A 27,777-nucleotide genomic window follows, 5' to 3' on the forward strand; every position below is an offset into this window, starting at 1 on the left:
TTTTTTACACATCACATAAAAAGATGATGAGAAAACATTTTCAAATTTAGAAGAAATTAAGTGTACATGGTACAAATTTATTAAATGTTCTTATTATTGTCGTGCAAAACAGAATATCTTAGGGATTTACAGTGGGGACGGCAACAACCCACAACTTTCCGTCAGGCAGTGAGGGACACGTATACCGACAGAAGAACCGAAGAAGCTGTTCCTCCCATGTGACTCTGTCCTCCCTGGAGTCATCTATCTCTCTACAACACTCTGAGCTAGTGGATGTGACAAATTCATGTCTGTTGTTCAGTATGAGGTATTTCTTACATCAAACTAGTGCCAGAATGTTTCCGGGGAACAGGTTAACAGTTACACTGTGGTGCACCAGCTTTTACAGAAGACAAGCCTGATATTTCATATCAGTATCTCTCACATACTTTAGCACTACAAAGAGACCGAAAAGCTATTTGTCACAAACTTCAATTGTTATATGGCCTTCACAAGCAAGAAAGATTAGAGAGGACAAACAAGATCAAAATTACTATCACGGTGTGATCCTTTTATAAATAAAATACAATGTAAAAGTATAAAAGGCACAGATGATTTTTTTGTTTGTTTGTTTGTTTTAAGAAACTAATCAAATTTTTTACAATGTGTGAGGAGATGCATGATGGATTGTACACACAAACAGACAGGTAATGCAGAACTGTCAGACAGCTGAAAATCCTTTGGCAGGTTATGTTTTTGGAAAAGTCAGGATGTTAGTCATCCTTTATAATTAGGAAACTGCTTGTTGGATTTAAAATTCCTTTGCACTTTAGTTTAACAGTTTTACAAAAGCTAAAATAAACTCTAGAGGAGTTAACTGTGATAAAACAATGGAACACCTAAGACTAACTGAGTTCAGCCTTAGGCCTTTTCACACTCCAGACATGCAATTATTTCTGCATAATGATCACCTTGTCATTACCTATAGCTGTATTTGTGACAGTGCTTGATTAAACTATTGTGTTTTGAGTGCTTCTGTGACAAAGTTTCAACTTATAATGCACTTCTGCCTAAATAACCATTAGGTCTCAATGAATTTAAAATCTGAGAAATTAAAAAAAAATATATATATATTTATGAAACATGAAATAAATGTGAATTGCAAATTATAAATTCATAGTTGTATTATTTGTTGAACTTAATGAGGTTGGAATAAAACTGAAAGCTGAATAATAGAATTTAAAATCTTTCATAAGAAAAGTGGTTCTTGGCTTTTTATTGGTATAATTTAATTCATTCATTTATATTTTTTACATATTGGAGTTGTCTGTTGCTGAAAATGTCATTGAGCATTATGTATGGCCATGGGTCTGTAAAAGTAGTTGATCCCACTGCAATGAAAAGTAAATTAAGCTGTCGATTTATTTACAGACACACAAATCACAATGAATGCCGCTGGAAAATATTTCAGCTTCAATGGATGAGCGTAGGTTTGAAAGGACCACATGCGATTCAGACCATGCTTACTCAATAAATGGCCTCTTGCTGAACTCTATTCTGTATTACTGCTCTCCTAAGGCTGCTGAACCTCAGTGTATGGGGAAAGGAACTTGTGGGGAAGTGCCTTAATAAGTCGGTCATAGTCTGACCTTGACCTATACTTTGGTCAGCAGTCGGGTAACTTTCAAGGCTTATTTTAGCCTTGGGCATAGCAAGCAAGTATTTTTACTCTAAGAAGCGCATTTGGAATCCTCCTGAGGCCATCTATCTTCCTGCAACACTCTGAGCTAGTGGAAGTGAGAAATTCATGTTTGTTCTTCAGTATGGGGTATTTCTTACTGATATATTTCTTTTATCAAATAGGGGCATTGTGTGGCTCCCGAGAGGCACATCCAGTAAAGGCACTCTACCGGGAGTGAAGGATGCGCCCTATAGCTTGGAGGTCGCTGGTTCAAATCCAAGCTATGCCACTGCTGAGTTCCCAGGGGGTGGCGCACAATTGGCCAAGCGCTGCCTGGGCGGGGTAGGGGTTAGGTCAGCTGGGGAGTCCTTGGCTCACCGCACACACCAGCGACCACTCTGGCTGGCTGAGGGCCTGAGTGGCGGCCTGTATGCAGTTTAGAACTGCGTGGTCCTCCGATGTTGTAAGTTCTGAGATGGCTGCACGGCAGGCTTGCAGAGCAAAAAAAGCGGACGGCTGACGGAACTTGTTTCGGAAGACGCATGTGCTCATCCTCGTCTCTCCCAAGTGAGTGCGGGGGTTGCCGGGGTGAGCCAGGTTGAATAATAACTGGACATTCTAAATATTGGGAGAAAATCGGTAATAATAATTGCCCAGGTTGAAAATTGTATAGTTTAACAAGAACTGAAGCTTGGTATGTCTGGAATCTGTGCTTTTGGAAGTTCCACCCCTTGAATGAAACACTGCATCGAAACAAAGAACCAGACTGATCAAGGCGACCTGGTTAAACTCCTGCCAGACACATTTTCATTCCCAACCTGGCAGCCTTTGGAAACAAGTATGCACAGCAGGGAGCTGTGTTGTGTAAAAGTATACTCTAAGTACTCTAATATAACATAGCAGTTTCCAAATGGTTCAACTTGTATTGGCACATTGCAATAACGTAAAATTGTATTTACTAAAGCATATTGTTCAACAAAGACTTGAACATCTGACAGTTATAAAGTTACAAAAAAATATTTATTTCTGTGTAACGATTTTTTTTTTTATATCAGTATGACCTCTAGAACATGTTTCACAGAAAAAGCACAAAAGTCTACAACAGTTTGCCTTTACTATATATTACAGGTTTACTGCATAACTTTACTCCATGAAAAGTGTGCTGTGAATGTGCTGTTGCATACAGGGGGTATGTTTGCATTCAGCAGCTGTGGGACGTGTTTAGTGCGTGCACCACCAGTAATTTAAGGAGTCGAGAGCTGCAAGAGAGTTCTTCAAACGTGTTCTTGTTATGAAACACAACAGTTACATTTAATACCAGATTCATGTCTTTTATTTAAAGAAGAACTGCACACATTGGAGGGCTGTATAAGATTTGGTTCACCAAATCCGAAGTATTTGGCCGAATTCGAACCCTGCTGAAAAAGTAGGTATTCTGCCCCAATCCGAAACTGAATCCTGGATTTGGTGCATCCATATTTCAAACCCTGTTCTTTTCATGTTCTGTAAAGAAAGGTTCCCTATTCAGGCATAGCGGTTGGAATGCGGCATCTGATGTGTGCCAATATAGTGAATGGAAGATGTAGCCATTGGAGTCACTTACCTTGGCAGAAGTTTCAAACCAGCCTAGGAAGCCACTCTCTTTGCAGAACTGATCCATGTTGGAGGAGTTGTCTCCATTGCTGTCCTTCTTTTGGTCGCACTTGTTGGCGAGGAGCACAACAGGGATAGGCCTCCCATTAGGCAGCTTCACCTTACTGTCCAGGTCGTGTTTCCACTTTGAAACTGCCTCGAAGGTGGATCCTCTTGTCATGTCAAAGACAATGAAAGCTCCTACAGCCTCCCTGTAATACACCCTGGTCATGCTGCCAAACCTCTCCTGACCTAAAACAGGAAAGCAACACCTGTTAAAAGGGTCAGGCTAGACTAGTGCACTGGGTCTAAAACACATTTTTTGCTTTGTCTTAAATGAAATATGGGAATAGGAAAGGCCAATAACTTGTATTGTATTAGAGGACTTTGTTTTACTCAGGAGTGGGTCATATTTTATTCCAAAACCTACATATTCCCAATGTATCCTCCCATATTTTCAGTGTGGCAATTAACTCATGAATGAATCAACACAACATTCACCTTTAATTGGATGGATGATTTGCCAATCTTGGAAACTGGTCTAGTGTAATACGTTGTAGGAATTTTATAATAGTTTTTATATTAGAACTAATTCTTTCTTTAATTATCATTTCTTCTGCAACAGAGAAAACTGAGGAGCTGGGTGGGGTATTTGAGCTCAGGAATGTCATTGGGTTGGTCTGATCTACAGAAAATAGAGGAAGGAGGGGTCATAAATAAAGGGTGTGTGTTGAAAGTTACAAAACTACACTGAATTTAATAGTCTGATTTCAGTCAATCTTGCTGTAGCCCAGGGACTATATCTCCATCCATTTCAAATTATTCTTTGTTATCTATTCAAATAAACATATATTTGAATTGAATAATATTGTTTCTCAGTTTTTTTTTTTCCCTTTACAACATGTATATTGTATATTAAATCTGAAGGCAATCTAACCAGTATCTGCTCAACCCTGTAGCTTTCTGTCAAAAGTTCTGATAAGATTTGACCAATAACCCACCTCTAAAGGTTGATGGAACTTACCTTCGTATGCTATGACAAAAATGATCAAAAAGAGACTGGGGAAATACTACTGTAGCACCAATAGGATCTAATTGACAAAGGTCTACAATGTTGTATACTATGTTTGAGTCTTTGTACTGTATTGTCTCTGACACCTAGGCTTATTATTTTTAACATTTTTCAAGTAACAGGCAACAGGAGTTCTAACAGAAAAGGGTGAGGCTACAATATCGTAGTTTTCCTACTGCTCCTCCCTTGTACAGTATGCAAACAGGAATAGCAAGTCTTGCACAAGCACTCACATGCCCCTAATTAAATTAATAATTGGCTTGCAAACGTGTTATTTTGAAAACAAGAAAATGTTGTTTAAGACGAAGTTAAAATTTCTTGGTAAAATTGGGTCAGTGCTACAGTGTACCCTTATATTTTAAATAGACAGTAAATTGGTAAATTGCTTAATTAGGATTTACAAAAAAAAGTAAACAGCATCTAGTGATAACATAATTTATGTTCTACACACTGCAGCCACTCTATCCACACTGCAGCCACTTCTATGATCCAATGCATTTAGCCAAGTTTAGGCTCTTTAGATCCAGCATAATATAATGTAATAGGAAATCCTAAATTCAGCTGACTTCAACTGTGGCTTTAAGTTACCCCCACCCCCTCCTGTAAGCAGATCTTGCTTGTCATTATTCTTCTATTACACTGGGTTACACTGTCTGACTGCCAAGCATAAAAAGGCTGGGGATCCTTGTTCAAATGAGCATGTAACCTCCTCTCCACTGAATACCAGCATGCCTGGCAGGCAGAAAGATATTTTTCAGTAAATTCAAAATGACACTTGTGTTCATTCTCTCCTTTAAAAACTATAGTTCCCTTTCAAGTACGAAATGCATCCATTACAAAATGGGTTAACTTTGTTTATCTGAAAACCATGAGACTTACCAAAGCTGTCTCGCAGTGACCGGCAACATCATCATGCCAGCCTCTGCCACTCAGAGACACTAGGCTCTATAATGATGTTTGAACACTGCCATTTTCTTTTCAGCCTGATTCATGCAAGCTGCAGATATATTCATTGTTTCAAATGGTTGCAACGAAAGCTTAATTGTTTAAAAAAAAAAAAATTAAAACATTTTAAATTTGACTGTATGTATTCTTCTGGAATTAAATCGCTGAATTATTTTATAATTTAAGCTTTTTTTCGGAGGTTTTGAGTGAGTTTTATGAATTCATACACGGCCTTGTGGCACGCTGGGAGCCTGCGGCTTGTCTGCACCTCGTTTCACCCTCCTCTCCGTGTCACGGTTCACTCCAGCTGTATCTCTGAGGAGATTTTTCAAGCTGTCTGGGGTCAGACAGTCTTGTATTAGTGCTATCTAGTCTGGGCTCAGGCTAGTGTGTGCACTTGTGTATTGTGTATAGTATATATTACATTGTTACTGGATTATCTGTATAGTGATAGGAACTGCCTGTGTGTTGCTTTCTCCGCTGTTTTTCTTTTCCAGGTGCACTACGTAAGTTGCTGATATTTTCAGCTAGCAGCATTGTCTGGATACAAATTGTGTTTGCTGACTCACGCTCCTGTACGAACACTCTGATGCTCAGCTGGTTGGCTACACCGACCGATCCATTGGCAGGAGCCTTCCGATCAGAGAACTGGTTTCTGTGTTCATGCTGCAGCAGCCCGTGCGTTATTCACCAGTACTGCCTGTGCAATGCACTGGGTCGCGGCAGCCTTGGTATCGCACCAGCACCGACTGGTACCTCATCGGCCCATGCATTGTTCACCGGTACCATCCGTGCACCTGCATTACACTGGTACTGAGACGGGCACTGCACCGCTCCGTACATCATTCTGTGCACAGCACTTAATAGAGGTAGATCCAGGTCAAGTGCATTGCACCTAGTCTTGTGACAGTACCATGTTGGTCTGCCTGTCATTGTAGCTGTAGGTACCCAATAAAGGATATTTTAAAAAGTAACCAAGGTTCCAGCGGACCCGGGTTGAGTCGTTATTATATTTTCTTTAGACCTATAACATGCAGTATGTTACCGCTATACAGTAACATACTGTGTTGCTGCTTGTGTTGTTTAGACAACAGGATTTTTTGTTACAATTGCTGTCTACCGCATCAGCCCTGTTACAGTAAGTGCTGTATACAGGAGCTGCAGCTCCCGCCCACAGTGGCGTTGCTCCTTGAGCAGATGCGTCCAGCCTCAGGGACCGGCACAGCCAGCTGTGTCTGTAGCAAGACCGCTGCCTGGCACAGAGGCAAGAGCCTTAGGCCAAACCACAAGGTGAGCCTCAAGAGGCAGCAGTTCTGTTGCAAGAATTGGCTATTCATATGGTACACCCCCTCCAGTTGGAGGATGGATTCTACTTCATGCTCAAGCAGGATGGTGGTCTCACACCAAACCTCAACCTCAGGCAGGTCAACCTGTTCTGAGCTGAGGAAGGTTCAAAATGTTGATGATGGAATAGCTGTTGCAGTCTCATTGAAGCTCAAAGGTATGAAAGTACTCTTTATTTGGATGACTGGTTCATTGTGCCCAGACTCCAGCTCAGGCAGACATTCACACGAAACTATTCATTGGCCACCTTTATGGTTGGGGCTTAAGGTGAATCATGCAAAAGCCAGTTTACACTTTCTCAGACTGCCTCCTATCTAGGAGTATTCTTGGTCTACAGGTACATGTTGTCCACTCTGTTGGACGGCAGAGTGCAGAGAAGAGCTGACTGTTTAGAGCTATTCAGCTCAACAGAGCGCTCATGGTATGATGTTCCAGAATTTCTAGGATTGAGGGCAGAAGCTTTTCTGACCCTACCTTTGGGTCTCCTGCGCATGCGCCCTGTGCAAGCCTGGTTCACTAGCAGGTCCTTTTCAGACTGCACTGAACTGTAATTGCCCATTCACAGTGTTCATCACTGTCTAAAGGCACTCTCTTGGTGCCAACAGCCTGCACATCTGCACCTTGGCTAGCATTGGGCAGTGTCACCAAAGGAGAGGCCTTCACCATGAACGCATACAGCCTGTGCTGGGGTGCTGTGTAGAAGCACACTGACTCACTCCCCAGGAGCTCACTTCCTGGTGAGGCAATTTTTAAAAGGGGCATGGAGGCTGCGACCTCCCCTTAAGGACAATATTCCTCAGTGGTGGCTGAACGTAGTGCTTAGGCACTCATGAAGCCGCCCTTGGAGCCTTTGTATTCAGCTGAGCTGAAGCATCTGTCTTTTAAGACAGCATTTTTGCCTTCCATCACCTCGTCAAGTCTAGGACCAAGGTCACGCTCCGCACGAACCTGGCTATCTTGCCCAAATGGATTTCAACCTTCCACATCAACCAACAGGTGGAGCTGGAGGCTTTCCATTCCCATCCTTTCCAGTCACACAGGAAGGGAAAGTCCATGCACTTTGCCCTGTTCCGGATTGGCATATTATATTGACAGAACAAACAGCTGGAGGCTATCTGAACATCTGTTCATCTGCTATGGAGCCAAGGGCCACGGTAAAGCCCTGGCTGTCCGGTTGGATTGCAAAGACAGCCAAGATTGCTTATAAACAAGCCAACTTGCCCCCTCCTATGAAGGTCCCTGGTCACTCCACAAGAGGTATGTCTACCTCTTGGGCGTCGTTCCAGGGTTCATCTGACACTGACATTTGCAATGCTGCAGTACGGGCTACGTCCCATACTCTACAAGGTTTTACAAACTGAATGTGCTGGATCCTCAAAACCCTGGTTTTCAGACCAGAGTGCTAACGGTGGCTTCTATATCGAGACTGGAAGCACCTGCAGAGAATTGATTCCTGCTGTGTACTAAAAATAATAAATAAATAAATAAATAAATAAATAAATAATCAATATTGTGGCAGCCTTACTATCTGACCCTCTAAGATTTAAGTCATTCTGCAAGTAATGCACTTTGCGACAGCTTGGGTATAATTACCCATTATTTAATGGATACATTTTGTACTTGAAAGGCAATGTTACATTGTTATCATAACCCTGGTTCCCTGAAATAGAAATGTATCCATTACACTCTTCAGTCGCTGCTTATATTAAACGCAGCAGTCTGAAGAAGAAAAAAGTTGTTTGGCGCTGTTCAGACATTATCACAGAGCCTATTGTTTCTCAGGAGGGGAGGAGACTGGCGTGATGATGTTGCCAGTCACTGTGAGACAACTTTGGTAAATCTCAGAATTTTCAGGTAAACAAAGTTAAGCCATTATTTAATGGATACATTTCTATTTCAGGGAACCAGGGTTATGATAATAACCTAACGATTTGTCTATGGTATGACAACTGTTGTATCTGTTCAAAAGCACTGGCTCTTATGCCAAAACAACTCTGTGATCTGTAAATACAAAAATCATAAATCAAGAAAATATTCAACATTAGGGTATTTATGCCAACATATTAGCTTTCTAACAATTCAAATGTTGACTACGTTACATGTTTCACCTGTCATTTTGGATTAAACTGAGGTAAAACTACTCATATTAGGTCTCAAGTTTCAAAACAGATGCATAGCAATTAAAAAAACGAAATAAAAAAAAGATTAGATTTAAGATAATACTCAATTTAACTAAAAAGACACAGTTTTACAGTACAGCTGGTAAAACTGTGATATAAAATGCACTTTATTAGCCTGAAACTAAATGAGCTGGGTTCACAGGAGACAATGCACTGTGCTCTGCCACGTCACATTTAAAAAAGCATAAGTTTAACATTCTACATACAGATGGCAAGAGGATAGAATACATCTGGGGCCAATACAGAAATACAGAAATGGTGGTTACATAACACACACCGTATGCGCCTAATAAGTAAGACATAACCCTCAACAGAGTGTGCATTAAGACAATTCCTGCGTTGTGCCTTCAACCACCCAGGAAGTGCGGTAAGAATTGTCTTACCGCAACACCCTGGAGTGGATTATTTTGCTTATAAAATGGCTACATATTTTACGTCTTTTTGATGATGTCGGACAGGGTCCGACATCAGACTGGAAAGGGAAAATTGTAATGTCAGACCTGGTCCGACTTAGGATGGCAAAGGGTTAAATGCAGTTTATTAATCCAAATGAACAGCAATTGTTAAAAAATGGCTTGGACAAATCACACTGTATAGATCCCTTGCAAATGATATACTAACACATCATCTCAACCTATATCCATAGCATCAGAACAGGACAAGGTGTTTCCAAGAGATAGAATTTCAATAGCTGCAACTGTCTGAATTGTAAAACACTATTCCTAAAAGAACAATTTAATTTATTTTAGTTAATATATTACATGTAAATAATGGTGGCAGCTCTTATGGTACAATAATTACATTATTTTTTTTCTCCACAGGATGCTAAATCTCTTTGGCAAGGTGCTCAATTACGTGTGGAGTAAAATACCCAAGTTGATGAACGCAGTCTATATTTCAGTTCAAGAGAGAGAAAACAGAAAGCTGTCATAAATCAAACATTTTATGAGAAAACAACCAGTGCATTACCATCCCAAAACAAATGTTCAGAATGAGATTTGATGTGCTTGCAAACTTAGTCAATTATGTGACAGCAAAAATGGCAATACCAGTCTCCCATAAGTCAATATACAATTTAACTCGCTTGGAGGCACAGATAGAAAAAGAGAGGTGACTCAACTTGGCTTCATGTGAAAATATTTGGAGACATTTTTGCATCACACAGTGTAAAAAAAGAGAAACAACCCAGATTAAAACCACGCACTTTGGCATACAATTCCTGAAAATGTAGTTACATTCAGTCTTGGAGAAGGACAAAGAGGCTGTCCTGTCCACAGGTATGTGGGATAGAAGTAGAAATATGAGTGAATGGTCCTGATCTTCTATGTGATAACATTACCTTTTGTATGGGAATTACAAGTCCCAAATAAAAGAAACAGTACTGTTATTTTACGTTAAACTTTTCACCATTTGCGCTACAGGAGAACTCACATCCTCATCGCAAAAGGGGATATATGCAATATTTTCAATACATTTTGTATGAGAAACTGTTTTGTGCAATTCACTCTGGTACTGTATGAACAAACTGTGAAGTGTAATGTATTTGATTTGGATCATTGTGGCTGCTTAAACAATACATTACAGTGGATTATGTTTGGAAGACCAATCACGTCACCATGGAATGTGCACTAGCAGCACACTAAACATCGCCCTAAAAGTCATCGGCGCTTAACATGGTAGGAATATACTTCTATGGTTTAATATTGCATTATTATAAAAAATTGCTGATGGTCGATAGTTTTTGCAGAGGGTGCTGGTTTTCACAGTTAATGCAATTACACCACCATGGTCATGACGTAGGAACATGTATATTATGGGAATATATATTGTTTGCATGTACCTATGTATGTAAATGACGATTACACAAAGAAAATTATATATATATATATATATATATATATATATATATATATATATATATATATATATATATATATATATATATATAGTTGTTTAATTTTCCTTGTGCTCCGTGTTCCAAGTGAGACGTTGTTGTAAGTGACTCTGCAGCCGAAGCATAGTTCACACACCCTAGTCTATGTAAGTTGCCTTGGATAAAGGCATCTGCCAAATAAAAATAACAATAATAATATATCTATATCTATATACAGAGTATAAAACACAGACACACACTGTAAATACTGCAATAACATAAATAAAATCAATGTATATTCTGTCTGACTCTGAACTTCTAAAACAGATTAATATGACAGATATTAATAAAAATGTCAATAGAAAGTCTTTGTTATCACCGGTTCCCATTAGGAATGCTGTGAAGTATGACACAGTGGTAAACTTCCATCAGCCGCCCTGTCTGGTCTGTTAAAAGTCACATATCAGAACAGCATGCAATCAGGCAGAGAGGATACTGTAAGTGAAAGCCAAACAGATGATAGACTGCATGTGTGACAATCTCACTGTTAGTGCCAAGCAGATTCCATTCCCTTCATCAGACTGCACAGCAATTATGCTGTGTTTCATTTCACCTGAGCTGTACTAAAATTGGTTGATTACTTGAAATTGCTAAGCTACTAACCAAAGCATTTTATTTGTGTTATTCCTACAATAGGAAAGTCACACTGCTAAGGAATATCAGTCGTTTGCTGGTGGGGAAAAATGCAAAAAAACAAGTTATCATAATATCATGGACACTGTTCAGTACATATTGAAAGCCGATATTGATAAAAAAAAGGGGGGTTTTAAAGGTTGTGTTACTTGAGTATGGTCTAATTAACTGTAAGTCCATTGATGTCTGAAGAGTCTAAGCATCTTAATGTTCATTAAAGGCTTCTCACTAGAACGAACAAACAAGATACAAACTGAAGCAATTTTTTGAAAGTAGGCAAAAGATAAATACTACTGCCTGTAGACAATATACTGACCATTCAAACCAGAACCGAAGCAAATAAAATGTCTTCTCCACTGAAATAATCCAAACACACAGTGCATGAACACTGTGCAGTGTTTATTAAGAAAAGCACGGTCAATAACAGCGCTCTGCCAGCACACACAGAGAAATGAAATCCAAAACAGGGCTGTAAGGGCGAATGAGCAATGGTCAAGCGAATCATGGACGCTGAAAGTCTAATGAAAATTGGGATTTGGGGGAAAAAAAGGTCATTCTAAAATGTATTTTTAAAAAAATCATATACATTCTACCATGTATGTTTTATGAAAGGTAGGAGTCTGTATATTTTATATATAGATTTTTTTTTTAAATTCAATCAATACCAAACATTTGAAAATAAAAAAAAAACAAATAACAGCACCAGCCCTCAGCACTGCACAAAACCATTTGCGTTCACGCCTACCACCCGATAAAACTCGATTGGTCACCAAAGGGCATATTTCTTACTGAATAGGTATCCCAGATATAGCTGTACCGCTTAAAACCGCTTGTGTAAAGCCAACCAAGCACATTTGTGATTATAACGACTTATTCATCAACATGCTTTGCATGCAGTGCTCGACAATATTCTCATCAGATTTATTTATTTTTTTACTCAACAGCAACGTGTGTATGTGTGTGTGCCTATGATATGAATACAGACTGAAGTCAGGAATGAAGTACTGTATATTTAAAAGAAACTGTTCGCCAACTAGTATGGTTCGCACAGCACTAAAAATCAGGTGTCCTCGGAGTTGGTCAAAAGCAGAGGACGTCTAGTAGCCTCCCATGTGGATTCGTTTTCATCAAGGACATGAAATGCACAGTTGTGGCCAGAGAAGGCGCTTTTGTGCATGAAAGAAACATATCAGCTGAGTGCCTACTGATTTAGTTGTACCTTCTTTTTCAAAGGCTAGACTAACCATTTCATCCCTTAAGTCATATGTATTTGTCCATATACCTCCAATCCCTCATGTCTCCCTACACTCTGTCTCGCCCTCTCTGCTCCTCTACTAGCTGACTGGTCATGCCTTCCCTTCACTCTCCATCCTCCCATTCTCTTCCCTAGCCCCTCTGTGGTGGAACCAGCTACCAGAGAACTTCATGACTAATGCGTCTCTCACTGCTTTCAGCTAATACACTATCCTTGCACTACCAATATGCTACCTGTGCATTTATTTGATGTATGTGTTGTTTACCTCACCTGAGCAAGGGAACTGGCAAAAAAACCCAAAACATACAGATTCATTTAACGGTTAAAATGTAGTTTGTATAGGCTACATGTATAAAAATTTGACTTGTTTACAACACTGTATATCTTGGACAAGGAATGGTTGTTTGTGCACAAAACATTCACGAATAGGGTTAAATGCATCTGATGTTTATATATCCTTCAAAATCGTAGCTTTTTGCTATTAAAACCTCTAACTTACGAAAAATATAACGCTATAGAGAGATCAGCAAAGAAATACAAACATAACTAATGTCAACTGTGACTACTGTTATAGAACCTTCAAATATGTACACATAATCCAGTCATAATTTAATTTCAAAGCAATAAGCTAGTAGACTACAACCAACGTTCCCTCTAAGCTTTTTAGATACTGAGAAACTTGTCGTTTTGACTGAGAAACCTTCAGCCACGCATTAACCCTTTTAATATATTTCTGTTGCATTATACAATCTTAAAACAATATTCCAACACAAGTATCTCAACAATTTTACAACTCACTTTAAATTTAAACAAGACAAGATTTTGAATCATCCTCTGATCCTATGCAGCTCTGTCGTTTGTTATCACAGATAGACTGCATGCTTAACTGGTGGCTTGCAAAAAATTGCTTTATATTACTGCATAAAACACTGCTATCTGCACTACATTGTAACCATCTTTAGGGCTACATATTGTTCCATTCTTGGGAATACCAAATTCTGTTTGTCAAAAATGGCCAATTCCATTTGTTCCCACTTTTTATCAATGTATTAATAATTAAATATGTCATTTGAACATACATATAATGTTAGTAGTTAAAATAAGTAAACATAATAAATATTTCCACATTTTTATTTATTTATTTATTTATTTATTTAAATCAGACTCTTGTTGCTGTAATAGTAAGTAAGGACCCTGAAGTCACTTCAAACCTGTCATTATGTTTATACACATCACTTGGCTCATTGCTGGCATTGAAATAAGCAGGAAAACCTAAGAACTATATTACAACAGTTCAGAAAACCAAATGTCCAGCACAGTTGTGATAATCATATTTACAGTCTTCCACTAACACAGTAGTTCAGTCTACAAATAAAGTTGTTTTGAAAAGGCATGTTTAGCTTATTGCTGGCATTTACAATAACAATAAAAAAAATATGAAACAGTTTAGTATCAGTCCAGCAATGTCATGTGAGAGTAATCACATGTATAGAACTCCACAAATTAAGTTTAGCATTTTACTGGAGTAATAATAATAACCAGGATAAAATATGAAACACTGATAAAGGCGTGTTGACTGACTCGTTGCTCTAAAACAGGTTTCACTGCTATTTATTATTTATCTCAATAACAGTCGGCGAAATTCAGTGCTTACCCAGCATATTAACACCCGCCTCTGCTTACGAATGCCTTCACTTTACATGCAGAACAGCCTCTGCTTGCTTATAATTGGACAGCTGCGTAAAACTTGGCAGATATTTGACTCTCCTATTGGTTAAACTTACAGTCGGTACCTGCACCTGAAACAGACACAGTTTATGTCCCACCCAGCTAACTTATTATTGGGCTATCGCAGAGACAATGCAGATATTCAACTGGTTGATAGTATCACAAAAGCTATTCAGAAAAAAAAAAATTGTCGAGTACAACTGCTGTGGTGCTTTTGTTGGAAAAAGTGTTTAAAGCTTTCTTTATTTTCCCATGCTACGACCTGCCAGAAAACAACCCATAATTTAAGAACAGCTGCCGCGTGCACGATGGCCTGGCTTTGCAGGCACGACTTTGAGGACCATTACTGTAGAGACTGAAGGCAGTAACAAATTCCAAGAGGGTTACATTATTTAAATAGGCGTGGGTCTTTGGATTTCAGTAGACTTCAAGGGAAGAGAGCAACAGAAGGACAGAAGGACAAGATTAACGTCCTTACCTTCCTGGATTTGCGCATAAATTTTACTGAAAACCAAGGATGGACGGGGCAACAAAGAAACTGCTAATTGAGATTTGCTGCTGCACCTTGCCGTAGAAAGATAGAAAGGAGTTGCTCTAAACTGGAAAGCACTGCCAGACCCAGACTGTGAGCTGGTTGAGATGATTTAAGGCAGGTCTCAATAGTAGAAAGGTGCTTATCTAGACCAGAAATAGTGGATTGCAGTGACTAGAGAGCTTGAAAAATGACTACGTTATAAATGTCGCCAGAGTCAGCACGGATTGGACTATTTGAGGCAGATGCAAGAGAATTCGAACCTGATTGAGGGGAATGAACTGAAGGACCGTGATCATCTGGAATCTGCAATGGTGATGAAGCAGCTGGATGAATGAGTTTGGTCGTTGAAACGTCGGAACGAAGCAGCAAAGCAATCAGATTCTTACTAAGTGCCTGCATTGTAGGATATTTTCTTTTTGAGCAATGTATTCAAAATACGGGGAACTGACCAGGATTTGTATTGATTTATTTTTTTATCGGAATCATGACGGGAAGCCAGCCTTGGACTTTTCTGCTTGCCGGATCTTGAAGCTGGAGAGTTTGGAATGCTTGGTTTAACGCTTGGAGGAGTCGCCATTATGCAAGGGAAGTCAAAAGACACCAAACAATAACATGACAATAGGACGTAGACAAATTAGACTTTTATAATTCTCCTATTCAGAAAGACAACAAGTTTCCAAGGGTCACACAGTGAGTCAGTGAGTGAGCCGGGCTTCGAACGAGGGACCTCCTGGTTACAAGCCCTTTTCTTTAACCACTGGGCCAGAAAAACTATACATTACTGTAACAATTACTATATTCACACAATTATTGTTTTGAGATTTAGCTTTTACATGGGTATTCCCCTAAATCCCTTGTTTCGAAAGACACAGGGTATTAATGCTTGTGACTGGGTAGCCGTCTGCCATGTGGATGCCTGCATTTGCTGCTCAGTGATAGGCAGAAGACTGATATGGAGGTTGAAGTTGCTAAGCCCCACATGCGATCAGGATTTATTTAAATATCAACACACTGAACAGCTCACGGCAGAGCATGAAGCACATACAACAATGTACAAAAAGTTTGGTAGGATCTACAGTCTCTGAACTAATCTTCTCTGTTCAATAATAAATTAACATTGCTGAAGAGATTGGTCATAGCAGATAAACGGTTAGGGCGGATATGTGACGGTGCAGATACGCGACATATTATTGTATACTGCAATCTGTCGTGCTTCAACTGTATGATTACATCTATTGTCTTTATCAATGAAGCTGCCATTTCGTTGGATCATCAATTGATCGCGATATACATGCACTATAATGGGGGTGGGGGGCAGCATATACCAATCCTTCCCTGGGGCCCATTAAGGCACTCGGCAGGCCGTTAACATATCATTACTTCACTTTTATTTATTTATTTATTTATTTTTTACACAACTGTGACAAACAATTGTGAAAGGGTGGCTTGCATTGGTGACACCAGACCAGAAACACAGACTCAGCAAGTAGCAGGGCAAAACTGAAGCGCAACGGCTCTCAGTGTTTTATTAAATAATAAACAAACAAAGTGTGAACAAAACAAAACACTCACAAAATAAAGGGTGCATTGGCCAAACAAATAAACAAATAATAAACAAGTGCAGGTATATAACCCAGCATGTATAGCAATTGTTTACACTCTTTAAATACCTCTTCTACAGACTTATGTCTCTCCTTTGACACTCTCCCCTGACACAGACAGCTGCAAGCTTTTATAAAGGTGACCATCTCCCGATTAGTAACAATTAAGCAACGAACTTGGGAGATGGCCACCTTCTGCATGAGGTTTTTATGAATGGGGATTTTAAACCCATTCATGTGACTACATTATGAGACCGGCTTTTCGCAAGTCTCACACAGCAGATAATAAATCCGTCCTCACAAAACACAAATACATACATTACAAATACTAACAATAATAATAATAATAATAATAAAACAGCGCACACATGTATATAGGGGTGGGACACTCCTCCACAACAATGTATTATGTTTTCCTTAAAGAAATTGGAACTATTTAAAAATCAGAATGTCGGCTTCAAAGCAACCGAGATCAGATGTTTGGTTGCATTTTAAAATCAGTTTCTGATGAGGAAACTCAGTGCAATCACTGCAAAAAAAACAAACAAAAAAAAAACAAACAAAAAAACCACATCACTGGCAAAAAGTCAGCAAAAAAAAAAAAAGCTAGTGCCAACATCAGCAACTCTCATCAACTGACCGTTTGTAGAACTCTGACTATGTATGAAGCTGAGGTTATCCCTACTGAGGGCTGTCAAAATCAAACCAGGTAATTCTGTAATAACTTTTGATTTATGTTGCTACATTAAAATTAAGGGATGCTAATATGAACCGTCTACATTCAGCAAAATGCACAACGAGCTCCTGGAAATTCAGCTGGCGTAGGCATCGTTTGGTTTGGAATTTTATGAACATGTTGGTAAAATTGGAAAAGTGGTTCTCAAGATTGAAAATCTACATTGGTATGTACCCCTACACAATATCCCATTTTAACCCTTAGCGGTCTATTTATTCAGCGCTTGTCAGGCGCGTCAATAAACATATTTATTTCTGAGTAAAACAGGTTTAAAAGGCACTGCACAGCAAAAGGACACTCAGTACTGCATCTCTAGCCAAGCCCCACCTCTGGTTCGCTGTATTTTTCACATACCTCTTCACAGTCGTGCATACTGTTAAATCCTCTCCTGATCACTCGTTTTATCACCAAACTCATCAATAATGCGATCCAAGTCATTATTTCATTACTATAACATCTCAAAAAGCTCTGTACATGTCTGTGATATTCTCTGAGCGCTGGATGCGGAGGCAGCTATCTTCTTTCTTTGTGTCCGGGTTATCTCTGTGTTGCACTGGCTATGTGTATTGCTGAGATGCGCACCTTTTCTTGGCGTCATGTTCAAAGTTTTATGTTCACATAAAAATGACTTTAGGGGTAAGTAAATGAATCATAGACAACATTATGAAAACAAAACACTAATTCAAGTCAAGTAGACAAACTACTTGGTTTCTTACAATTTGTTGAGTGTTATGGATCAACATTCAACCAAACTAGAGTCTACATGTTTTAGTTGATTGATACACATTGTACAACAGCCTTGTGGGTGAAGCTAAGTAGCCTGTTTCCTGGACAGAACATTTGTAGCGGAAAGTCATTGTTTTATCCTGATATAAAATTATTTCTGACACGTGCCCACAACCCAAATTGCACATTCATTTGTTTATTTTTTTTTTAATCACTTGCTTTGACTTCAGGGGGCCCCTTGTGTTTTATTCAAGTTAGCTTGATACTAAGCTTGCAGCTATCAGATCTCATGCCATTAATCACTTCATCTCAATAAGACAAGCCTAATTAAGCTCACACTAAAATCCAGATTTGCTCAAACTGCTATGAAACCGAGCCTTTTTTATCACCCACAGTCGTGTTCATTTTTCTTATTTTACAACAAAACCTAAACTTTGGTGGAAAAATATTTAATGCTATTAAAGAAAAATATTGCAAAGCCAACAAAAGATATTTGTACAGCTGTGGTCATGCTAGTGATTTAATTTAATCAGTACTTCTCTATTTTGTACTTCTTTACTTCTCTATTTTACTGCAAGTTAACCATTAACATCACCATCAAGGAATACCAAATTCCTATCAGGCTTAGATTCTAGCATTCATTTTTTAAAGTATTACTATGCAGGCCAGCCACTATAAGATTGTTAGCTTTATGAAAAATGTGGATGGAGTAATCATAAATTAGCCCAGTTTCATTCTATTCAATTTAGCATTTTGATAAAATAACTGATCAAAAATGTTATTTTAATTCGCATCGGGATTAAAAGTCACACACTAAAACACACACGACACATAGTATATATATATATGATATCTATATATATAGTATATATAAATATATATATATATATATATTATATCACTATCTATGACTGAGAGTTCCTAAAGGAACTCTCAACGTTTGAGAGTTCCAAAAGCTGCCACATGGAAATGGAATTTTGCAGTGCTTTCGGGCACTTTTTAATAAACACAAAACACAAATAAACAAACAAAACCTAACTCAGTTTTGGAGCTCTGACTATACATTAACAGGACATAAAACAGCACCAAACAAACCACACCAGTTTAACACAGCACTTACTTTACTCTGACTACTCGGAAGCAGAGCACACTTTCTGCCTCCTTCTTCTCAGCAGCCCCGAGTATACTGGCTGCTGACTATTTAAACCCTGCATCTGGTCCTAATTTGAAATGATCCCCAGGTGCGGGTGATAATTAAAAAATAAAAACAAATAAATGTGCATTTGCCTGTGCTTTTTTTTTTTTCTTCTAGCAGGGAGGAAATTAACCCTCTGCCTGCTCACATATCCTCCCCCTTGTCTTTTCAAGACAGCGGCCATTTAACGGCCACCTCCCTCCACCCTGAAAAGACCACCCACCAACAAGTCCACAAATGTCAATTTTCACCCTCTTCCACAGGCAGGCTTGAGGGTGGGCTGGTCCCTCCGACACTTCCCGGGAGGGACGGAGAACCTGCAAAATGGAAACCCACCGGGATGACTGGGGAGACTGCAGCGACGACCGGGGCACAGGCGGCTGCAGCAGCGGGCAGAGATCTGCCACTAGGGATCGGCGCAGCGAACTCCAGGAAGCTAAGCAGTGACCAGGGGGAGCACAAGCCACGTCTGGGAGCAGCTCAGCAACGTACTGGTGCTTGGGGAGAGCAGAGTCGGGGATCAGTGGAAGAACTGTGGCTGGTGGTGCAGACTCCTGGGCTCCAGGTCTAGTTCAGGGAGGTCCAGGCATACCGGCAGGGTGTCCACAAGCAAGGGGCAAGGGACCGTACCTGGCAGCACCGGACTGGGTTGCTGGGGTGGTGGTTGGGGCTCTAGTGGAGGTGGGCTCCTCACCTCCACCCCCTTGTTTGTTGCATCTGCCTCCTGCACTGGAGACAGCAGGGCTTCTCCCTCAGGCGCTGGAGACAGCAGGGCTTCTCTCTCCGGCTTCCACTTCTGGAGCAGCAGCTCCAGCTCGTTCGGCTCCCGCTCCGGCAGCCCTAGCTCCCGTCTCCACCTTTCAGTTTGCTCACGTTGAGCAGCAGAATTCCTGTTGATCCTTTTGATCAACTCTTTTAAATCCTCCATTTCTCGGTCTTTAGGGGCGCCCACACTTTCTGACACCATATGTGATAGATCCTGCAACTCTCAAGGTTCGTTGCCCCTAAAAACATAGACCCAGACACGGAAATGGAATTTTTCAGCACTTACACGTACTTTTTAATAAACACAAAACATAAATAAAGAAACAAAACAAAAAAAAACTAACTCTGACTATACATTAACAGGTCCCTGACTAACAAAAAGGACGGCTAAGTCGTTTACCTGACATAAAACAGCACCAAACAAACCACACCGGTTTAACACAGCACTTACTTTACTTTGACTGCTCGGAAGCAGAGCACACTTTCTGCCGCCTTCTACTCAGCAGCCCCGAGTATACTGGCTGCTGACTATTTAAACCCTGCACCTGGTCCTAATTTGAAATGATCCCCAGGTGCGGGTGAATTAAACAATAATTTAGCAGGTGCCTACAGAAAGTCTGCACCCCCTTGAACTTAAATGGATAAGTCTCCACCTCCCTGAGTTAATACTTGGTGGAAGCACCTTTGGCAGCAATTACAGCTGTGAGTCTGTTGGGAACTTTGCACACCTAGATTTGACAATATTTGAACATTCTTCTTTACAAAACTGTTCAAGCTCTGTCAAGTTCCTTGGGGAGCGTTGATGGACAGCAATCTTCAAGTCATGCCACAAATTTTCGATTGGATTTAGGTTGGGGCTCTAACTGGGCCACTCAAGGACATTTACCTTTTTGTTCCTTAGCCACTCCAGTGTAGCTTTGGCTGTGTGCTTTGGGTCATTGTCATGCTGAAAGGTGAACTTCTGTCCACTTTCAGCTTTTTTGCAGAGTGCAGCAGGTTTTCCTCAAGGATTTTTCTGTACTTTGCTCCATTCATTTTCCCTTCTATCCTGACAAGTGCCGCAGTCCCTGCCGATGAGAAACATCCCCATAACATGATGCTACCACCACCATGCTTCACAGTAGGGATGGTGTTCTTTGGATGATGTTCTGTGTTGGGTTTGCGCCAAACATATCGCTTTGCATTTAGGCCAAAAAGTTCCATTTTAGTTTAGTCAGACCACAAAACTTTTTGCCACATGGCTACAGAATCTCCTGAGTGTTTGTTTGCATACTTCAAACGGGATTCAAGGTGGGTTTTCTTGAGTAAAATACAGGCCAGATTTGTGGAGTGCTTGGGATATTGTTGTCACATGCATACTTCGACCAGTTTTGGCCATAAAAGCCTGTAGCTCTTGCAAAGTTGCCATTAGTCTCTCTGATCAGTCCCCTCCTTGCTCGGTCATCCAGTTTGGAGGGACAGCCTGACCTAGGCAGGGTCTTGGTGGTACCATGCACCTTCCACTTCTTAATAATCGTCTTGACCATGCTCCAAGGGATATTCAAGGCCCTTGATATTTTGTTTTACCCATCCCCTGATCTGTGCCTTTCAATAACTGTCTAGGCTCCATGGTGCTCATGGTTGAGTCTTAGCTTTGCTTTGCACTACCCAGCAGAGGGAACCTACAGGAAATGCTGAATTTATTCTGAAATCATGTGAATCACTACAATTTAACACAGGTGGACGCCACTTAACTTGGTGTGTGATTTTGAAGGCGATTTGTTACACCTAAGCTACTTTAGGACGGCTATTACAAGGGGGGTGGACACTTATCCAACTAAGCTATTTCATTTTTTATTTTTAAGTAATTTTCTACAAATTTCTAGAATATTTTTTTCAATTGGAAGTTGTGGGGTAGGATGTGTAGATATATGAAAAAAAAAATGTAATGCATTTTAATTCCAGGCTATAAGGGAACAAAAGGTGCACATTTTGAAAGGGGATGTAGACTTTCTATAGGCACTGTGTGTGTGTGTATATATATATTCTAGGGGAGACCTAGGTCTGAATTACTGCAGGAAACAAATATCTTTACAGCGCTAATAGAACCCTGTTGAAAACCCAGTTTTTAAACAGTTTTTTTCAGTAATTAATGAGCAGCTGTCCTAGTTTTCAGACTCACAGGCAGGGAGCCATTAGGTCATCCAATGGTTATCTTCAAAGACAAAGCAAAGTTTGAATCCTGTTCAAATTGTCAAACAAACAGGGAGATAATAAAACACAAATTTGTCCCAGTCCCAGCGCTTCGAGATCAGAAACACTGGCCCTTCTTGGATATGGGTGATTCCTCATGCTGACAGCCGCCTAGTATCTCCTATATTGCTATTTTGGGTATTGTCAGGTACATAACAAAACATCATCTTATGACAGTCCTTAGTTTCTCTTGCATTTACACAAGCTACATTCATAAAGATATTAAAGGTGCTCGGCTGCTGAACAACTATACAATGGCTATTTTTATTTCAAATGCAGGAGTCTCTCTGTTGCTGCATTGCCTGACTGTAACATTTGTAAGACTTTTCACACCAACAACCTTACAGTTGTGGCTTGACAAGCCCTATCCACAGTTATGATTCTGTATGAATAAAATAGTTACATTCGACGCGCTGGTGTGTCCAGGCCTTAAAGGCAACCTCCCTCCTTCCTGACTTGTATCGAGCATTGATTTATTCTGAATACTTTAAACTCCCCAGTGGCAGCAAATTCCTACATTTCTAATGGAGACGCAGACAGGGAGGATTGTACATCCTTGCAAGATTTAAAACAAGATTAGAATTAGATACAGACTGTTCTTGCTCATAGGATTTAACACTATATTACAGTTAGATTTACAGGGAGGATTTACAGTACCCGCACATGGGATTTAAAACAGGATTGCAAATTGTAATGAAATGTAAAAAATAGTCTACACACAAAAACCCCAGAAGAATGTGCCCATGACCTTAACGATTTTGTTATAGAAGACTGAAAAGGAAAGAAGGAAAACTAGTTGCATTCATATGTATGAACAAAACTAATATCAGGATTTATTTTTTCAGTTTAGGGGTCTGTTGCCACTCACGCCTGGGTGGTGATTAGACTTGAGCTGAAGCCAAGGACCTTTAACCACCCAACCGCACAGCCCGAAGTGGTTTACACCGCTTATAAAACAGCTATTTTATGTGTGTCCTTGTTTATATGTTAGGCACACATTCAAGTCTATTTTCACCATTTCAGATCTCAAAAGATGTTTTTGTCAGTTGGCAGGCATACTCGCAGCCACGTCATGCCAGGTTAAGCTGAAGATTATACCAGACCATTCATACCAATCGAACCGCGGTTTCCGGTGAAAGTGCTATAGATTCCCTCAGGAGCTTTAAATACTGGTCGGTAATACAAGGGGTGGTGTTTGGCCTTGTCTTTTCATAACTGACACTGCCATGAACACACTATTGTTGCACTTAAATAGAGATGTTAACCCTTTCCGGTCTGATGTCGGACCCAGTCCGACATCATCAAAAAGACGTCAAGCACAGGTCTCTATAGTCATTTTTTCTCTGGAAATATACTTGCCATTTTCAAAATTCAAAGTATGAAAGGTATTCATGGCTTACCGGTAGCTGTCAATTAAAAAAATTATACTGCTGGAACAGAAAAGGTGATATGGAACAGCATGGCTACAGCAATCTATGATGTCGAACGGTCAGCACAAAAACATGAGTGTTCTCAAACTCACTTGAGCCACTGTAACACTCAAAACTTCTGGACAAACCCGGACTGATGTTCAACTGGATAAGCAGAAGCGCAGGGATACAATACATCACAATGAGCAAGGCAGAAAAAGGCATGAGGTTCTACGTGTGACTGTTTCTGTTGTTTACCTTGGCAAGCAAGAACTGGCATTCAGAGGGCACGTTTCTCAGGTAATTATGTGGAATTTATTTCTCTGATTTCTGACTACGACAACATGTTAAGCAATCAATTGTCAACAGCCAAAGTATTCTCGGGTACCTCTAACTAGATTCAGAATGACTTAATCTCTTCGATGTCTCAGGTTCTGCTAGATACAATAAAAACAGATAGGAAGCCAAGTACGTAGCTGTAATAGTAGATGAAACAACTGATGTTAGAAATGCAGCTCTGCTGTCTTTGTTTTCAGGTATGTGACTGACAGTGGCCCGAAAGAATGGTTGTTCTGTGAAAAATTGTTACATTTACTAAATTAAAAATTATTATAAAAATGCTTTTAAAAATACCAAATTCCCATTGGGCTTAGATTCTAGCATTGATTTTTTAAGTATTACTATGCAGGCCATTCAATATAAAAAAAAATATGGATGGAGTAATCATAAATTAGCCTAGGTTCATTCTATTCAATTTAACATTTTTAATAAATTAACTGCTCAAAAATGTTAATCGAGTGGCAGCCCTGATTTTATATATGCATACACAGTCACAGTTAAAAATAAGACAAACCACAAAGAAAGTGATTTCTGTAATTTCTAATTGTTCTACTGAAAGATACAAATTAAAAGAGAGATTCAGCTTCATAAGAAATCCAACAAATAATTACATAATATGCATAAAATGAAAAATAACATGCAAAAATGTATTTCATACCTTGACAAAAGTATCTGGGCAAACAATACATTCATTTGAAAGTCTTTCGTTGCGAATTACTGACAATTATGAATGAACACCAACACTTGATGATAATTATAGAATAAATAAATACATAATGGAAAAAAAGGAAATTTAACAGCAACTACTGTAACTAGCTCCAGGTGTGCAAGACCAGGAAAGATTTCTGCAAAATCTGGAAGAAGAATCATGCAAGCAGCCTGGCAAAATCCTCAGATTACTGCAAAAGACTGGACACAAATTGAGAGAAGATGGTCAAGAAAATCATGAGAAAACAGTAATATAATAATAATAATAATAATAATAATAATAATAATAATAATAATAATAATGTATTTATTTTTTATATAGCGCCTTTCATAGTGGACCAGCATCACAAAGATACCTTAACAAGCTGAATGTCCATATGCGAAAACAAAGATAAACACCGGTGTCATACACAAAAGGAAGAGATTGGAGTTTCCCACTGAATACTTGAAGAAGCCTGATGATTTCTTCAACTAAGCTTTATGGTCAGACGAATCCAAGAAAGGGCTTCTTTTTTCACCAAGAAAGCAACAGTGTGTTTGGAGGAAGAGAGAAGAAGAATTTAAAAGTTTTAAACACGGTGGAAGTTGTGTGAGGGTATGGGCTTGTTTTTCTTCCTCAGGCACTGGTGACCTCTGTATTGTAGAAGGATCAGTGGATGCTGCAAAATATCAAGAAATTGTGCATTCTCATTTGTTACTCAGTGCTAGAAGGCTTATTAGACAGAAGTTTGTTTTCCAGCAGGATAATGACCCTAAGCATACTGTGAAGTCTACAAAGGAATTTATGAAAAAAGTAAACCAAAGTAGATTGGAGAACTCAAAGCTGTATGTGTTGAAGAATGGGCAAAAATATCTCTGGAAAGATGCCAAGAACCGGTTTCAAAATACAAAAAAAGACTGCAAGCTGTAAAAGAAGCAAAGGGTGGGCACACAAAATACTAGTGCACAGGTGCCCAGATACTTTTGTCAAAGTATGAAATTAGTTTTTGCCTGTTATTTTTCATTGTATGTACGTTATGTCATAATTTGTTGTTTTATTATAAAGCTGAATACCTAGTTTGATTCATAACTTTCAATAGAACAATTAGAAATTATAGAAATCACTTTCTTTCTGTGACTGTATATACATGCACTCATAAACATAACTGATGTTAAGATATTTACACATGAAAAGCAATACCTTTAACTTAGTGGTGCTTCAATTCATAATATCCATGGAGAAAAACAAGGTCTTGTTATATTTTACGATTCCATCATCATCCACCTACAAGATTCAGCAGGGTGCAATATTCGGCACGCACAATGGCACCACTTTACGGACAGCCAATAGTGCAAAACTCAATGCAGCATGCAAATAGGGTTCGATACCTAAACACCAATCAATGGAACAAAATGTTAAATAACTAACTATTGTGTGTGTAGTGTTTCGATTGGGATGTATAGGGTTTATTGTACCTTAATTTAAAATAAACGATTGTACTGCGTTAGTATTTTATGATGTAGCTCTGCAAGCTTTCCGTACAATATATATATATGGATGGGAGATCCCACGGGACAGCGCACAATCAGACACGCGTCGCCTGGGTGGGGAGGGCTTAGGTCAGCCAGGGTGTCCTCAGCTCACCACACACCAGTGAACCCTGTTGACTGGCCGGGAGTCTGCGGGCCTGCCTGTAAGCTGCCCAGAGCTGTGTGGTCCTCCGACGTTTCGCCTTTATCTCCTGAGTCAGTGCGGGGGTGGCAGCAGGGAGCCGGTTTTGAAAAAAAAAAAATTGAGCTTTCCAAACTGGAGAAAACGAGAACAAATATACTGCCGAGAAAAAGTCTGTGAACCCCTTAGGATTTTCAGATATTTCAAACCTAGAATTGTATTAGATCTTAATCTAAGCCCTAATAATGGATAAAGATAACCTCATTAAACAAATGACACAAAAACTTGATACTTTTTCAACATTTATTGATCCACAAATGATAAAACATTAAATATCCATGTGTGAAAAAGTATGTGAACCTTTAGATTCAGTAACTGGTGGCATCCCCTCGAGCAGCAATGACTTCAACTAAGCATTTCCTGTGACTTTTGGTCAGTCTCTCACATCAGTTTTGAGGAATTTTGGTCCATTCCTCCTTACAGAACTGTTTCAACTCAATGACACTTGAGAGCTTCCTTTGCATGGACAGCTTGCTTCAGGTCTTGCCACAACATTTTGATGGGGTTTAGGTGCGGACTTTGACTAGGCCATTCTAAAATGCTGAATTTCTTCTTCTGCAGCCATTCTTTTGTAGATCAGCTTGTATGTTTAGGATCACTGTCTTGCCGCATGACCCACTTTCAGTTCAGCTTCAGCTCACAGATGGGTGACCTGACATTCTTCTCTAGAATCTTCTGACACAATGCAGAATTCACGGTTGTGTCAATGATGGCAAGCTGTCCAGGTTCTGAGGCAGCAAAGCAGCCCCAAACCATCACACTCCCACCACCATGCTTGACGGTTGGGATGAGGTTCTTTTGTTCAAACATGTTTGGTTTTCACCAAACATAACGTTTGTCATTTGTCCAGAGAACACTGTTCCGGAAGTCTTGTGGATCATCTGTGTGCTCTTTGGCAAACTTCAGACGGGCAGCAATGTTCTTTTTAGACAGCAGTGGTTTCCTCCTGGCTATCCTTCCATGAGCGTCATTCTTCTTCAGTCTTTTTCTGATAGTTATGAACACTCACATTAGTCATGGTGAGACTGGCCTGCAGATCCTTGTGTGTTACTCTGGGGTTCTTTGTGACTTCCTTGATGATTTTTCGGTTTGTTCTTGGAGAGATATTGGTAGGATGACTGATCCTGGGTAGAGTGACTATGGTCTTGAACTTTCTCCAGTCTGACAGTGGGCTGGTGGAGCCCTAAATCCTTAGAAATGGTTTCGTATCCCTTTCTAGACAGATGAGCATCAATAACTGTTTTTCTGAGGTCCTTAGAAATTTATTTTGATCATGGCATGACGTGTCACGGTGAAGACCAAACTCACAAAGTTTCTGATCTTTATATAGAGTGGGGCCTCCCAAACTCACCCTGAAGATCTACCTAATTATTTAAACACCTGATTCTAATGATCCCCTTAATTAAGCTGATAAACCAGGGGTTTACTTACTTTTTCA

The 27,777-nt window shown here is 39.6% G+C and overlaps 1 protein-coding gene across 2 annotated transcripts in view; it reads right to left on the reverse strand.

Annotated features, from left to right (window-relative positions):
• Positions 1-27,777, reverse strand: part of LOC121315832 (ras-related protein Rab-32-like) — a 37,003-nt gene that overhangs the window by 4,656 nt on the left and 4,570 nt on the right. For both annotated transcript variants that reach the window (XM_041250309.1, XM_041250310.1), the window contains exon 2: positions 3,264-3,544. In XM_041250309.1, coding sequence (XP_041106243.1) covers positions 3,264-3,544 — 281 coding nt within the window. The remainder of the gene's footprint in view (positions 1-3,263; positions 3,545-27,777) is intronic.

The sequence above is a fragment of the Polyodon spathula genome, chromosome 5 (assembly GCF_017654505.1).
Source record: "Polyodon spathula isolate WHYD16114869_AA chromosome 5, ASM1765450v1, whole genome shotgun sequence".
Classification (NCBI taxonomy): Eukaryota; Metazoa; Chordata; class Actinopteri; order Acipenseriformes; family Polyodontidae; genus Polyodon; species Polyodon spathula.